This window comes from Paramisgurnus dabryanus, chromosome 12, assembly GCF_030506205.2.
Source record: "Paramisgurnus dabryanus chromosome 12, PD_genome_1.1, whole genome shotgun sequence".
NCBI classification, from domain to species: Eukaryota; Metazoa; Chordata; class Actinopteri; order Cypriniformes; family Cobitidae; genus Paramisgurnus; species Paramisgurnus dabryanus.
In genome coordinates, this window is record NC_133348.1 from 32,992,780 (window position 1) to 33,009,598 (window position 16,819).

General features: G+C 38.0%; 1 protein-coding gene across 1 annotated transcript in view; it reads left to right on the top strand.

Moving 5' to 3' along the window:
* Positions 1 to 56: 56 nt before the first annotated feature.
* The window catches only part of ppp2r5a (protein phosphatase 2, regulatory subunit B', alpha isoform), a 43,660-nt gene continuing 26,897 nt past the window's right edge, over positions 57 to 16,819 (top strand). Inside the window, exon 1 of the mRNA XM_065268868.1 lies at positions 57 to 658. Within this exon, the coding sequence (XP_065124940.1) occupies positions 502 to 658 (157 nt within the window). The 5' untranslated portion in view covers positions 57 to 501. The remainder of the gene's footprint in view (positions 659 to 16,819) is intronic.

The following is a 16,819-nucleotide window of genomic DNA, read 5'->3' on the forward strand; positions in this document are numbered from 1 at the left end:
GTTTGCTCAAACGCGGATTGGTTGACTGTGTCGTCACTCATATCTGCCACGCAGGTTTTATTTTTAGACTTCAGTGAAGCGCAACAGCGACTGTATGAAGTTCAGTGGTCCTGAGAGGATATATTCGCGTTAAACTGTTGCGTGGAGTTTATTTCACGCGTGTGGGTGATCGTGATATGAATACAGTTTAAACGTTGTGCGTGGATTAAACTGCGCGTTTTATGAAGCGCAGCAGCTGAGCCTCGCGCGCAGAGGCGCTTGAAACTTAATGGACATGATAACATCTACCGTTACCTAATTAATCGCTTTCAAACGTCAAGGAAACTTTTGACGCAGAATACACCCGAATTTTTTGGAGATCATGCAACTGAAGTCTGGGTATACGCTGACCCATGGAGTCTCCTCAGGGACATTGTGATGTCAGTCAGGGTAACGTTAGAGTAAGTTTAATGCACATTCAACACCCGCACGCTTAATTCATCGGTTCGACCCGTTTTGGCAATGTCGGCGATATCTGCGTGTGAGAAAGTGGACGGATTCACGCGGAAATCGGTGAGGAAGGCGCAGAGACAGAGGATTTGTCAGGGCTCGTCACAGTTCGCTGCGAACAGCTGCAGGCCCGCGCTTCCGGAGATCTCCGCGCTCCCGCTGCTCAAAGGTAAGAGGATCAAGCTCTGGAAATAGACTCAAAGCCCTAGTGCGCACTGAGCGCGCCCCTGATGCCGAGATATGCCCTAGGTAGGCAGCTAGTTTGTATACGCAAACTTGGGAGACCAATACAGTCAAATAAATGCACTTTGCATTGTAAAATGTTTAACTTTTGACGTGTTATTATAGAGTTAGCTCCCTGTTGAAAATTAAACAGTAGAAATAGTTTTCATTACATTATGAAGCATTTTAATCAGCTGTTTACCAAGAAAGCCTTTACAAAATGAATTGACATAGTGTTTTGGGTTTTAATCCAGTAGTGTCTCATCCACCAGATAACATCCCACCAAGAGAACCTAAAACATTACCAAGAGACTATAGTTTCCAATAAAACCAGTACAATCCCTATTATAACCATTACATCTATTAAAACTTCTGTGATGGTTTCTGTTGTTCTGTCCAGCAAAACTTTAAAAGTGAAGCATTGGCATTAGGCCTGTACTGTCCGAATGAGGGTGAATGTGTTTGGGTGTAGAGTGTAAACAATGATTGTGTGAAAATAAGGTCTCAGTCTGTGCCTTCTCTTATCATGGGAAGCATCTTTGTGTCATACCCCAACCTGCGGTTTCCCACATTTCCTGCCGTCGTTTTGTGCCTTTGTAAGTCACATGGTTGTAAATTCTGTAAGTCTGTCAATACAGTTCATATGAGAGGGGGAGGCGATGCAACAGTTTTGGTCAGGGCCTGACATCTAGGCCTGGCAAACTCGATTCCTTTTAAGGATCCGGGTTATTGTGAGTCACTCACTAAAGTGATCCGGGTTGTGTGATTCACTTGAGTCATTTGAGTCAGTATTGCTTAATTGCCAAGGAAACTCAGTACAGACCCACTTGTAACCAGCTGATCCACGCGACTCGAGATTCTCAGAGCCGGAAACATTGCAGACTCGCAGACCATGGACATGAAACTCGCTCTACAGATCCACTAACCGGCTGATTCGCGTGGATCAGCCGGAGCCGGTTAGTGGATCTATAGAGCGACTGAAGTATCCTCAAAAGCAAATCCATAACAAAAGCCTTTCACTTCTGAAATAACATGCTTATAGGTTTTAGGTTTGGTGTGTATGGTCAACCATTTAAAAAAGAAGCCTAATAACAATAGCATAATAATATAGAGAAAATATAGAATAAAACTGTCCTGCTATTGTAGCCCTCAGAGCCGGAGAGACAGTTCGCGCAGATCAGCCGGTTACGGATCAGCCGGCGGATCAGCTGGTTACGGATCAGTCGGTTACGGATCAGCCGGTTATGAGTTGAGAGACTCTCGAGTCAGAGCAGATTCGCATGTCTCTCGAGTCCGCATGGTTTCCGGCTCTGGGTGAGAATCTCGGGTCAGTTCGCGGCTCGCGCGGATCCATGGGTCTCTCGAGTTTGCAATGTTTCCGGCTCTGAGTGAGAATCTCGGGTCAATTCGCGGCTCGCGCAGATCCGCAGGTCTCTCGAGTTTGCAATGTTTCCGGCTCTGAGTGAGAATCTCGGGTCAGTTCTCACGCAGATCAGCCGGTTACGAGTGGATTTGTAGTGCGAGCGAAGTCTCATCAATAATGTTGAAAGAGGTTTGTGTGTGTGGTGGCGCTGTTTATGGTTTTACATTGAATTGTAGAAGGACTCAACTGATCCGGGTTAATGACACTAGAGACTCGCGACTCATGAGTTAATTTAAAGATCCGGGTTAAAGATCCGAGTGAGTCACGACTCGAACAGGTCTACTGACATCATGCTTGCCAATTTCATTGTGACAATATTTTATAGCCTAACTTAGGAAGGGACCCACAAACTATAACCATTTGTATAGTTTTATATATAACAACTATAACTGGCTACACTTAGAGTTGCTGCATGTATAAACCTGAAGAAAAACATTATATTCAAATGTATTTGTACTTAAGCAAATATTGTGTCATAGCTTAGCCTTACAAGGGATTTTGCATTACCCCAAAAGTGAGATGTAGAAAGGGAACTGTAATAAGGAACTAGAAAGATGCAAAGCAAATATAAAAATTATTTTCTTTGTCTTTTTATTTCTGACATTTTCTTAGGACCCGATAGAAACCTCCTGAAGGCCAACTGTGGGGGCCCCAGACCTCAGTTTGAAAACCCCTGGTCTAGGAAACTTTTGCAGAGTAGCCTAGTGTACATTTGTGACTTTTATGCAAAGAACACAAACTTTTAATCTTAAAATTATAGTTTTTGGGGTTATTAGTATGAATATTTACCTCAAAGATATCTACAAACAAGCATGCTTCAATTGGCTATCAGCAAAACATTCATGCAGAGTGCGTCTGTTGCTTCATATTATTATGAAGTAATTCATTTGCTGAATAAATGCTGCACAAAGTCACAAGTTTGTCGTCAAGGCTGACAGGACAGTAATATAAGTAATACCTCAAACAGTTACACAAAAATACATGCTGATAAATCCAACCAAAATGTTTAATGTCATGATTATTATCATCTATTTGCATTAGTTTATATCCAGTTGGTTTCTTTTATCCATGATTCATCAATATTTTAAGTTAATAACAAGAGAAAGTGAATTTATGCAGCTGTCGGCTCTTTAATATACCCAGCTAATCAAAATCTAATTTCAGTTCCTTATTTATCATCACTGCAGTACATCTTTTGTTATTTTGATTAGATAATCATTACATTTTAAAACAGAAACAAATAAAGTACAAGACTACAAATATAATATTCATTTATGCAATTTATTATGAAGTATTTACTAATTATTGTAGTATATTAGTTATTAATATAATTATGTATTACTTATTAATTAATATATTATAATGAATATATTTGTATTTATTTAATTTAGCAAATTTTTATGGTTTAGTACTGTTGTTTTATAACTTTGGTAATAATATTTAGCACTGTTTCACTGTGAGTGTTATGTTTTTTTGACCAAGTATCCATTTTAAAAATCAGTCGTTTAATCGGTTATCGGCAAGCAGGTACCAACTTACTTGTCGGAATTGGTCAAATCAATCCACTATCAATCGACCTCACCTTCAAAACATTGACAAAACTGGCAGTATTTCACTTTTGCCAATACGGATAAATTTTTTTGGGGACTTTCTGCACTTCAGCTTTACATCAGATTCCAGTAAATGGGTTGTGACAAGACACTTAATCTACGAGACTAGACAAGATTTTTACACATTTTAAGAAATCCTCAATTATAAAATAAATAAATGGGAAACTGAAATCTTATTATTTTAAAATGTTTTAACTAATCTGGGACTGTCCCTAACAATGATAATGATTATGATTATTTGATTTTTTTCACCCAAGTGAGCAATAACCCTTAAAATTACATAATAATGACGATGCAATAATTATCGGTTCAAATAAAGTATCAAAACAAGGAAACACATTACAGTAATATGTAGCTTATTTAATAAAAACAGCATTATTTATTATAACAAATGCCTGCAGGGGCGCTAACGGACCTGCTTGTGTTACTTTCACTTTAGATGCTTTTAGCCACAAAACATTTAGGGCGGTTTCATATTTGGTGCGATTGCCTGGTCCGAACCCGAGTTCGATTGCTCCCCCCTCTCCATGCCCCCCATGGACTGTGTTCACATATTATTTTTGAATCCGAACCGCGGTACGCTTGCATCATCAAGCTGCAGCCGGCGCGTTCTCATGTTGCTTGGCAACTGCTGTAAACGAGAAGACGACAAGTGTGATTGACTAACTGCAAGCAGAGAGATGATTTCTGAATGCCTCCGCAAAAATTGACGTCAGCGGACAGACCGCGTTGTCATCGAAACGACTTTAGTATGTTTGCGGCAGACAGACGAAAGTGCGTTTCTGTATTATTTCTTTGAAAACAAAACCAAAGCACGCATTCTATGCATTTTGTTGTCAATGTAAGTGCACGCACACAAACACACACGTCTGTTTTGGTGGGACATTCCATATAATACGTAATTAACAGCGGTTCACTTCCGCGATTTGGTACGATTGCGCTCACATTAGCAGCGAACCGATCTGGAGTTCACATGAAACGAACCCCAGACCACCCTTTTTAAGCAGTTAAACGCTTACGTTTCGCTTCGCGGGTGCGCACCCGAGTTCGGAAGACAGCGTTCACATCATCCAAATGTACCGAACTCTGATGTCAATCGAACCCGGGTGCGCACCAAAAGTGCTAATGTGAAAACGCCCTTAAATCTTTAATATTTGTCCAATTCTTTACAATACAAATAATACAGCCACTGTTATTCTTGAGCAAAAGCAAGCATGCAAAGATAAAACCATGTAAAGTCAGAGTGAGGGTTTAATTTGCTTCACATCTGACACTGAGACAAACCTGAGTGGGAGGAACCAATCAACAAGTTCCACCCTGACTTCCTGATTTAGTGGAAATTGTCAAAGGCTTTGCATTTCAATTAACTTCAGTAGGTCTTCAAGTGTTTTTGTAAAACGTTTTTTTACATAGTTCACCCGAAATTCCCGCTAGTTGACAAAAAGCAGTCTCCAAGTTTTGATTGGCTGACACGCCCATGCCACACCCATGTTCTATTTGCTGTTTACACAGATAAGTTTAGTTAATGTATAAAAGTAAATAGTTGATAAATAAACACTAGAGGTTTTGCTTTTGTTAACCTGTTATTAGCCTCTTTCACACAGTAATTCTGGTAAATTACCATGAATTTACCAGAAGGAATTTACCAGTAAATACAAAAATGTGCCATTCCGTCTTTTTACCAGTAAGACACCATTCACACATTCGGGCCGGCGAGCTCAGTGTTGTATTTGTAAGCAATGGAAGGTTATCAACTCTCCGTGTTTAGTTGTTTTCACATCTGTGGCAAATGCTGATGGTCGCGAAGTTGCTCGTGACAAAACAACATTGCGTCAGTCGACGCCAAAAGGAACCTGAGTTTGCACATTAGGCTTCACAGAGAATGTGCTAAGGACGTCGGCAAATAGATGGTAAGCTGTTTTAAACAACTTCGGTGAAGCAATGTGGATGTTAACTTCATGTGTGCTGGACTTTTAAGCAGCATGTGTGTGGAAACGTCTGTAACAGTGCGGGGGTTAACGCGTCACCTGTATTAAAACGTTATGATTGGCCGGAAGCTGTCAGCGCGGTCTGACGTTGTCCGTTCTAAATGCTGGTAATCCTATATTTTTCGTTCACACATAGCGCTTACCGGTAAATTACTGGTAATCTTACAACCTCTCTTACTGGTAAAAATTGGCAGCACTGATTTACTGGAAAGGTTCTGTTCACACATGACCTGTTAACTCAGGGGTGTCAAACAATCCGGCCCGCCCCCTCATTTCATCTGGCCCGCGAGAGTTTACAAATTATGTTAATTATGTGGTCCGCGAGAGTTTACAGATTATTTTATTGTTATTAAAAGTTTTATTTTTGCAGGTTATTTCCTATATAGATTTTTTTAGCAGCCACCAAAACTAATTTTTGTCCCGCCAAAGTCTTTTTGTAATGTAATTATAGTGATACTGTTGATGATTGCATGAGAGAGAACGAGCAGTGCCCCGCACGCGCGCACTACTAGAGTGGGCGTGTCTGGAAAAATAAAGACTTTATAGAACAAGGAAGACATCAGCCCGTTTTAGGACAGTGAAAACATGGTAAAAGATAAGAAAATTGTGTGAAAAATACCTAATTTTTTACATGTGAAAAATGTCATACTGTATCCCACAACAAACTGAGTGCACATTAGTGCAAGTAAAGCACTCAACAACTGAGTTCATGATGTTTATGAAGTGGGCTTGAGTTTGTATAGGCACTTGGCTCCGTTTTGTGGTAAAGACAGTGAGTCGAAGCAGATGTGGTCTGGGACAGTGACAGATTGGTTACATAAGGTGTATTATTAGAGCAACGATGGGGTTGTATTAGAAGCCCTACAGCTCTGTGTGTGAATGGCTTATAATGTTCTTCTCTCTGTTGCATTCTACGTGAGTAAAAAAAACCTCATTAGAGGCCTGAAATATAGACAAGAACAGCAAGTTACTGAAAAAAACTTTCAGACATTGTTAGTGACTTTTAAAAGCATGTCTTGTTGTGCATTGTATTATAGGTCTATTTTCTATTGGATTGTAATATTAAGAACCTGATATTTTAATAAAAGATGCAACAGTGTTCAGAATCAGGACTGACATATTTGTACTGTTTGTGATCGAAGATCAGACTAACTAAATGTGGTTTTATTGAGGAGTTGATCTATTATTGGTGTGTAATCACACCTCAAAATCATCTGTGTGTAATGCAGCCAGTTTTGAAAGAAAAAAACCTGTTCATGTATCACTAACCCAGCTGGCTTATGTTAAATCCCTAGAAGCACTTGTTGAAACTCTGTTGTGACCCGGGGGTTTAAGGCGCTCTAGGATAGAGCATTGCAGAGAGGATAGATTTGAATTTCAACACCATTTGTCCTGGACAGGTCTGTTAACAGAGCCGGTCCTTTAGAAGAGTTTGTTTATGTGTGTGGAGTTGACCCTTTGCTAAACTCATTCTGTATTGTTACAGTTGCTAACTTCTAAGGCTGCACAATTAATTGAAAAACTAATCTAGATTATAATTATGGGTGAAACAATTATGTAATCGCCAAAAGCCTAAATTAGGGCTGTCACGATCATTAAATAACCCTCTCATGGCGATTGTTTGACCTCATTGTGATGATTTCAGATCACCTCAATGATTGCTTACCTCTCTGAAGAACACAAGGGGGAGCTGTAGTGCCTGTATAAACGAGACCGTATCAGATAACTTTGAAATATGTGTTATGTGTATTAATAGTTACTGCCAGGTAAACCTTGCAAAAGATTAAATTTAAATAATCACACAACAATATGTGAAAATTATTTCATAAACAAAGAAAAAAATGTATAAGAATTAAATGTCAAAGCAATAAAATAGACAATTAATCGTCATAATCGGCAAAACCCTTAAACAGGCAATTAATCACCATAATCGCATCAATTTATTAGGCAATTAACCCTCAGCCAAATGTCATAATTGTGACAGCCCTAGCCTCAATTACAGGTGTCAAATTACTGCTCATTTCTGTGTGTTTCGGCAGTATGTTTAGGGACCAAATAAAGTGGTAAAAGATTTTCAAATTGATAAGTAGACGTGTCCTTTAGCTATTCGTTTTAGATTTTTTTTACGAACAATATAACTCCCATATAGGGATGGGATGGTATGAAAATTTCATATCATGATTATAGTGACCAAAGTTATCACGGTTATCACTATTATCATAGTTTTGTTAAAATGAGATGGAAATGTTTAAAAAGAACTGATACACACACTGAAATTTTTGAACAAGTTTTATTTTTGAAAATCACAATTTAATATTTCATGTCCCTTTATATGGTTAAAAAACTCTGTCTAATAAGTTTATCGTGAATGAATACAATACATTATTCCTTAAATGCCTTCTTGTGCAAAAAACTATGTTGCATGTGCGCGCCTGCGTCAAACTGATTCTGTCTGGACAGGAATTACGAGTTTTCAAAATCACGGTAATCAAACACGGTTTTAATGATAATCAATTTTTAAACGGTAATACTAACCGTCAGGACGTTTTATCATGGTTAATCGTGAAACCGGTAATCGTCCCTACTCCCATAATTATTTGTTATTTACATTATATTATTTAGTTTTGGATGTTTAGAATTTACCATGCAGTTGCTTCACAAAAAGTTATAAAACATTTCAAAACCTCAATGTAAGGTTTATTAATTGTCAATAATAATCAGCAATTATGATTTTTGTCATAATCGTGCAGCCCTACTAACTTCCATGACAAAACGTCAAATGACATACAAAAGTGTGCACTAGAGCCCGACCGATATGCATTTTTTGGGGCCGATGCCGATACAGATATTAGGAAGTAAAAAAAGACTGATAACGATATATCGGCCGATATTCTTTATGTGCATATTATAGTACAGTACACATATACTACAGTAAATTATACTACTACAGTACTGTACATAGAATACACTATATACATTAACAGAATATACTATATATAAATACTTTTTTTGCAATGATCACTCACAAATGTGGTGATCAAACACTTAAAATAACGTGACAAAGATATGTAATATAGGCAGGTGTGTTTTACAAGTTAACAATAAACTTTATTATCCAAAATGATTCTGATATAAGTGCACAAAACAGTAAACTTGAATTATTATAAATAACTTTAAAACACAAACAAAACAAAATACATATAACTTAACTTGTCAGTTTTGACGAGAATAATGTTGTATTGGGCCAGGGCTGGACTGGGACAAAAATTCGGCCCTGGCATTTTGACACTACATACACTGCAAAAATGATTTTCAAGAAAAAATGTTCTTAGTATTTTTGTCTTGTTTTCAGTAAAAATATCAAAAAAATCTTTTTAATTCTTCTAAGATGCTTTTTCTTGATGAACAAAATAACTTATTTTCTTGGGTCATTTTGCTCATTAATAAAAAGCAAAAATATTTAGATATTTTTACTAAAAACAAGACAAAAATACTAAGAATTTTTTTCTTGAAAATAATTTTTTTGCAGTGTATAATTACAAATACCACTCATCTTTGCACGCCTTTAAATATGTATAGCAATAGCAACTCCAATTCCATAAAAGCACTAAACCCAATTAATAGCAGGTAGAAAAGAGTGAGAGTTGACACAACAAAAACTTCTAGAACGTGTTATTTATTAATGCAATAAAACTGTATAATCCACACTTATGAATCCTAAAACAAGCTTCATGCAATTGGCAAAATTTGCCGTTGAATTGCTGACTTTTTACAAAATACAAGTGCTGCTTACAGTAATATTGAAAACTGATTATTACTTGCAGTACTTACAGTAAAGTATTCACTACATTTACTGAATAAGTGTGATTACAGTAATATAGATTTTAACATTATCTGTCAATTGTGTTGTTATATACAAACAAGCAGATCTCCTGTATTGTTTAATTTTGCTTGAAGAGAAATGATACGTTTTGAAAACAGACAATCAACAAAAAATCTACGAATCAGATACACTCTCATAGTCACAGAGCAAAGAGTGGAATTATTTTATTGCAGCTTTATCACCATAATTTTGTGTTTTTGACTTGCTTACCGCAGGCACTACACTCACTTCTCCCTCGTCTCTCTCCCTTTCCTCACTGACACTTTGCGTGCTGGTGCTGCCAGTGCCACCACCGCCACCATCATCATCATCACCACCAGCGACGCGAGTTGAATGTCCTGCTACCGCAGAAAACATTTGTGTTATTTTAACACATTTTGCAGCGTCTGACTGAAGAGCCTGCTTCTTTTTGTCACGCAGTTTTTCTGCGCCTCCCTTGCGTTTTTTCTCTATCTCTCTCTATCAATTTTGACACGTGAACTGACTGACGATGCACGCTGGCTTGCACAGAGACCAAAGCAGTGATTGGGCCAGCTTAATGTCATTAAAAAAAAAATAACCAATGGGCTGCTGCTTAAATGTGAGTGGGCCAGTCTATCTAGGAAGAAAAGGACGATGACTGGGCTGGTCAGACAAAAGATATTATGAGATTTATCGGCCCAAAAAGTACGTCGGCCCACCGGGAAACTGCCCGGTGTGCCAGATGGCCAGTCCGCCCCTGTATTGGGCTTAATTTATAAAATGGAAACTTATAAAGTCATTGTTTATTAGCTTTACAGTAAGTTATGTACTTCACAAATTAATTATAAACTTACCGTTAAGACGACAATGCTTGACTTACTGAAAACATAATGATGTAGGCTAATGTTTAATGTACTGCACAACGTTTTTATAACACAAACCCACAGTGTTCTGCCGGGACTTTAAACTTTTATGAAACTAAAGCGTCTGCTCTCCGCCTCTTTTATTTAGCGAGGGTGTAAAGTTGCGCGAGCTTATTTAATCAATTGCTTTGAAATGAGCATGTTCAGTAACAGCACAAGCAGCTGTACTCCCACAGACTGCGCGTCAGTTTAAGCGCGTCCTTTCTCCGCCTCGCGTCATTTCTTCCACTTGCGTTTTAAACAACTCGCAAGTGGACAAAAGAGACGGATTAAAAACACCAAATGTAAACAGGAATGTGTCTCTCTCGTCCACTTATAATCCAATCGACCAAAGCGCGTCTTAATACCAGGTGTAAATGTTGTGAAGAAACCGCGTGGCTGCCTCCACCTGAACTGAGAGACTGACTGAAGTGAAGGGGGGTTGGCTGGTGTCACTACAGTGAGTGACCTGGGTCGCCATTAGCAACCAATAGGGCGCGCTCTGCTGGACAAACAAGTACCTACATCTTTCAAAAGCATTTAATGTTTTCTGTAAGGAACGTTCATATCGGCTGCATATCTGCGGCTTATACGCCGATACAGATATATCTGCGACATGCTCATATCGGCCGATTAAATCGGCAAAACGATAAATCGGTCGGCCTCTAGTGTGCATAGTTACAAAAATTTGGTGGTGCCTAGGGGTAGGCGTTCAAGCCTCAAAATTCCCACTGAGCATTATGACGTCGAAAAAACGTCTTTTGCATGTCTTTTTGCACATTTAATTTTGGTCCCCTGAAGGTGCAGACTGTGATGCAAGACAACGTCTTTTTTCCAATGTCTATTGAACGTCCAGTATTGATGTTCATTGGACCTCTGTATAGGGGCTAATTGTAGTCCAAAATAATGTAGTGGTTGTGGACGTCTTTTTTACGTCAGATTTAACCTCCCAGTCCCACTGCACAAAGTGACATTGAAACAACATCTTTTGCACATCTAATTTTGATCCCTTGAAATTCTTTTTCCAACGTATACTGTAGGACCTCTGTATAAGAGCTAATTGTAGTCCAAACGTGGTCGTTGTGGATGTCTTTTCTACATCCAGTTTAAACAAATTTTAGACATGTAGACGTTCTTATACTTCTTTTATATTTCAGAAGGTGGCATACTGTTCAAATTTTTCTAGCTTCCTTTGGATTGCTTAATTTTCTAACCCACATTGTCCTATTTGCCTTGACACAAACTGCGGTCCATAGACACTTAAAACGAAGCAATAAATTAGAGGATAAACAAACAAATGTAAAAATACATAAATAATTAAAACAAATACTGTTTAATCACAAATAACCTGTATTCATACAAAATCCAATGGAAGAGAGCGCATCGGGGAAAGAATATAAGTCAAGGTGCTCTATGGTCTAGGGTTAATCCTAGACTAGTCCATCAAACAAAACTTAGAATGACCACGCCACTCTTTTAAATTAAAATGCCTTTAATTTAGATGGCTACAAACAAAAGATATATAAACATTACAATACGTTTTTCCCCATGCCTTCCTCAGGGAGACTGACAAACAAATTCAGTTGAACAGGTAAAAGTTTGCACATAGTGTAGACGTCCAGAATTGGTCTTGGGCCGACAGACGCAATTAGGGTTGCCAACATTTCTCACTCTGAAAACTCTGACAAAATGTGGCCTGTCGCAGCAGTGCGTATATGGTTTTGTATACAGTGTATTTAAGCCATTTGTCAAAATGATAGCTAATCTCCTAATTAAATATTAATTTAAAAATCTTATGCCCTTGGAACATACATGGTAGATTTATTAATAGTTTGTTAATTTACAGCAGGTAGCCTACTTTTAACACAGTAGGGCTACTTTTGAACCATTAAGTTAACTTTACCTGTCTAAAACAAAACACTTGTGACTCCCGCACTAAAGGTAAATAAAACGTTATCACATTCATTTTAATCTTGTGACAAACTAAACTAACATAGATTCTATAGGATGTGGTCTTACAGGGTCAACATCAAAAACATAAATTAAAACACACTTACAGTATGTGAATCAGAAGTAAATTACTGTTTTTTTTTAAAATGTTTTAGGCAGGTCTAGATCAGTGATCTCTTCAGAATTGAGACCAAACTTTGTAACTATGCCGATCTTATACAAACAGGCAGCTAAGTAACGGACTATATAAAAAAGCAAACATAAATCGTATTATTTGACCCTCTTAAACGTTTTTGTGTAAACTGAATGTGCTGTGATTGGATAAAAGGTGTCGTGATCAGCACTGCTGCTGCTTGTGGCACCGCAAGGACTGACAGTGGATGACATCAAAGTACCGCGAGAGCATTTCGATAGTGGCTTCTGTAGGATTTCTCGAATCCCTCTCGTGGGATTTTGATGTTATCTACCTGTCGTTCTGGCGCCACATGAAGTCGAAGCCTGTTGAATCAGTCACTGGTTAGATCAAGCGTAGCAGTCAGAAAACGTGACGCTGGACAAATAAATTAGGCTGAAAATACGGGACGTCCCGTCTAATCCGGGACAGTTGGCAACCCTAGACGCAATATAGACATGATCTGCATGTCCATATAGGGCTCTATCTTACACCCGGCGCAATGCAGCGCAATGCGCGACGCAAGTGTCATTTGCTAGTTTCCACCCTGCGCAATTGTAATTTTCACGTTTAGCGCCGCGTTGTTTAAATAGCAAATGCATTTGCGCCCCCTTTTGCGCCCATGGGCGTTCTGGTCTGAAAACGAGGTGTGTTCAGGCGCATTGTTGGCGCGTTGCTATTTTGAGGCAACTAAAATAGACTACGCCATTGACCAACAAAATCCTGCTCTAAAGTCAATGGCGCAATATGTTTTTTTTTGTTATTTAAAGAGCGCATGAGTAATATGCGCCTAAACGGGACGACAACGTGGGTTTGCTTAACACATACATGAGTGCGCAGCAGCACAAAAACGCTTTTAAATATGAAAGATTAAAGGATTGAATGTAAAAGATTATTATTGAGTCTCTTGGACATAAATGAGGAGTAATTATGAGACGTTAGAAGGCGTAAAGAGCTGCTTCACCTGTAGCCTGCTTTAAACAAATGCATCTGTTTTTAAATGTTTTTTTTTTTTAATGCTACCTCACGGATTTATTGTATATGATGACTCTGTGGATATGGATTTTTAAGTAATGCTTAAAAAAACTGACGCTGTCCAAGTGCTGAACCTTGTGGAGAGCCGTTTGTAAATTCTTTATCTCCTGTTTGTTACAAATAAAGTATTTTTACAGTACAAACCTTTTCTTACATACTTGTAAATTATTTTTTGATGATATTGGATAGCCATACATTTAAAGCAATTAAAAGCCTGCTTTTTTACTTCCATGACTAAAAGAAAACGGGTTTTAAAGGTTTTAATAAAAAAAATAACAATTTCAATACAAGTGTAAAACAACACAATTATTTAACATTAATCTTAAACTGGGATCTTCTTCCTCCGCTTAGTTTTTCAGTTTACAAAGTCCCTCATCTAAATAGGGATTAGACATAGCGCCAGCGCAACTGGCTTTTAAAGGGGATGAGAGCTGAGACTCTCATTGGTTTATTGCACGTTACGCCCAAAATACTCCCATTAATCATTAAAAAAATAGGACCTACCCTTTTCGACCATGCGCTCGCCGCACAAACCATTTTTCCCGTCGTTAAATTAGCAAAAGTGCATTCGGACACGCCCATTTAGATGTTGCGCTGTGCGCTTTAGACAATGCGCTTAGATCGTTAAAATAGGGCCCTTAATGTTTAGTGGGTTACATCATGATATTTCAAAAATGTTTGCGATAATGATATTTATGACGACATAGCATAGAAGAAAACATGGAACAACATTTTCATTGGTGATTTAAGCTGACAGACATTGTTTAGTGCAAACAAAATTTAGGGGCATTTTCCATCCAATGAGCTGTCATTGATGGCAGACTACCTAATTCAAAATCCATTGTCATAAAGTGGCAGCAACAACCGCATTAAAGTGCAATAGTAGTGACATAGTCCCACAGCATGAGTCAAATGTAAACATAGCGCAAACATAGCCTTGGTACGAGTTGGTAGTGTTTTCACTACACAACATAACCCCTTAACACTTCAGTTTAACAGTAACTAAAGTCATATGCATACAGTGTTGGGGAAAGTTACTTTTAAAAGTAATGCATTACAATATTAAGCTTCTCTCCAAAAAGGTAACTAATTGCATTACTTAGTTACTTTTCATGGAAAGTAATACTTACGTTACTTTTAAGTTACTTTTGTGTTACTTTTTCTTTCTTGGCTGAGGCTTGATCTCTTTCAGGTCTGCCATCTCCGTTTCTCACTCAAACTGTACCTCGCTCAGGCGTGAACGCATAGAGTGCATAATTCTATGTCACTAAGTTTTAGTTTAATTCAGTACATAATATAAAAAATCTAATTAATTAAACTAAAAATTAACTTGCATTACTTTTTTAAAAAAGTAACTCAAATATTAATGTGTACATTTATAAAGTAATGCATTACTTTACTCGTTACTTCAGAAAAGTAATCTTATTATGTAATGCACATTACTTGAAACGTGTTACCCCAACACTGTTTGCACAGTCAGGCTGACATATTGTTCCGCTCTTTGGCTCGACCACACTGACGATAGCGTAGCAGCTAATTCGTCACGGCATGAGATACATCACAGGCAGGGATGTTTTCTGGGATGTTGCTCTCCGCTGCTGTTGCTCTTAGGTAGTGTTGCTGTGCATGTTAGGGAACGTTAATGCGCCATACGGCATTGCGTCGCTATATCATTGATATCACAAGACGACACTTTTAAATCATGTAAAAAATAAAAACGGAGTTATAACGAAATTTGCGTCATGTGCATTGTACGCTGACCCTTGAGTATGCTACCCAGGCCTTACTTTATATATTTAGCAGACCCTTTTTTTGAAAGCACCTTAGTGCTTAGTCAAGCTATACACTATATATAAGTGTGTATGACAGCAGGGTTTGAACCCATGACGTTTGGATTGCTAAAGCGATGCTCTACCAGCTGAGCTAGGAACACTGTATGAGTACATCATCTGGGTAATTGCAGTGCACTTATTTTAGGAATTTTCAAAGTAAACACACTACTTGGTACACTATTTATAAAATTAGGAAGTGTGTATGCGATTTGGGAGACACCTACACCTACATGACAGCTGCCAAGGTCAAATAGGTCAGTAACCTTTGAAAGACAGGGTTTTGCTACATGTCAGATTAAACTACAGAAGCGGGTGTTGCTTTAGTAATTTGGAAAATATGTGATATAGATCTTTGTTGATTGTTACCAAGCGCTGTTCTGATTGGCTGTGATTTTCTCATTACGCAGCATTTAGTGGAATGTGGAGGACTGCAGTGATGTTTCTGGGTTGGACGTTTTTGGGCATGTATGATGAAATGGGTACAGATTAGGCCTAGAATCAAGCAGACAGCAAGCTGTGGTATTGGTGGAGTGTCATTTTTATATTTTTATTGGTTAAGGCAACAATATTCTCTTAATGTGTATTTTCAAACCCAAAAATCTAAAAAGAAAATATGCAGTTCATCTTGAGATTTGATGACAAATTGATAGAAAGTAAGTAAGAAAACATCTGCTGGTGGAGGAGGTCACCAGCTGTGGTTTTGCCTTTCGTCTTATTCCAGGGAGGTTTTGCCTGGATTACCAGACTTACTCCCAAGTGTAAGATGAAAACATTCTTGTGCATTCAAGCATCCAGGGAGCTCAGCACATTTACGAACTCGACTGTAATTACACCAAGTACCAAAGATATGTGAGTTTAGGAAATAAGAGCCTGATGCACCTACGGCATAGATAATCTTCATCTGTACTCCCAAATCATCGGTTTTACATGGCAACGTTGAGCATGCGATTAAACTCATGATGAACTTATTTTTAAAATGTCAAAGATGACACTAGCTGGCAGGCAAGTAAATATTTAATAAGAATTAGGTTTATCTCATCAAAAATTCAAAATTGTGCATCCGTAATGGAAAAGAAGACGCAAGCAACATGAATAGAAGTACATCACTCATCTTGAAATATACATAGACTGCATTTTGCATAGCACACACATATTACATATTAAACTAAAATCTGTTTTAATCTACATAAAGCGTCGGGTTCTGATCTAAGGACAGGTGGTTTTATGGGTCTTGAATGAAGATGAAATGATATTTTTGTGATCATCTCTGATTAAATGTTGCTATTCTCACATCTAGTTATCTGTGCTTAAAAATGGTGCTGAGTAAATGATGATAAATCAATAATTTTTTT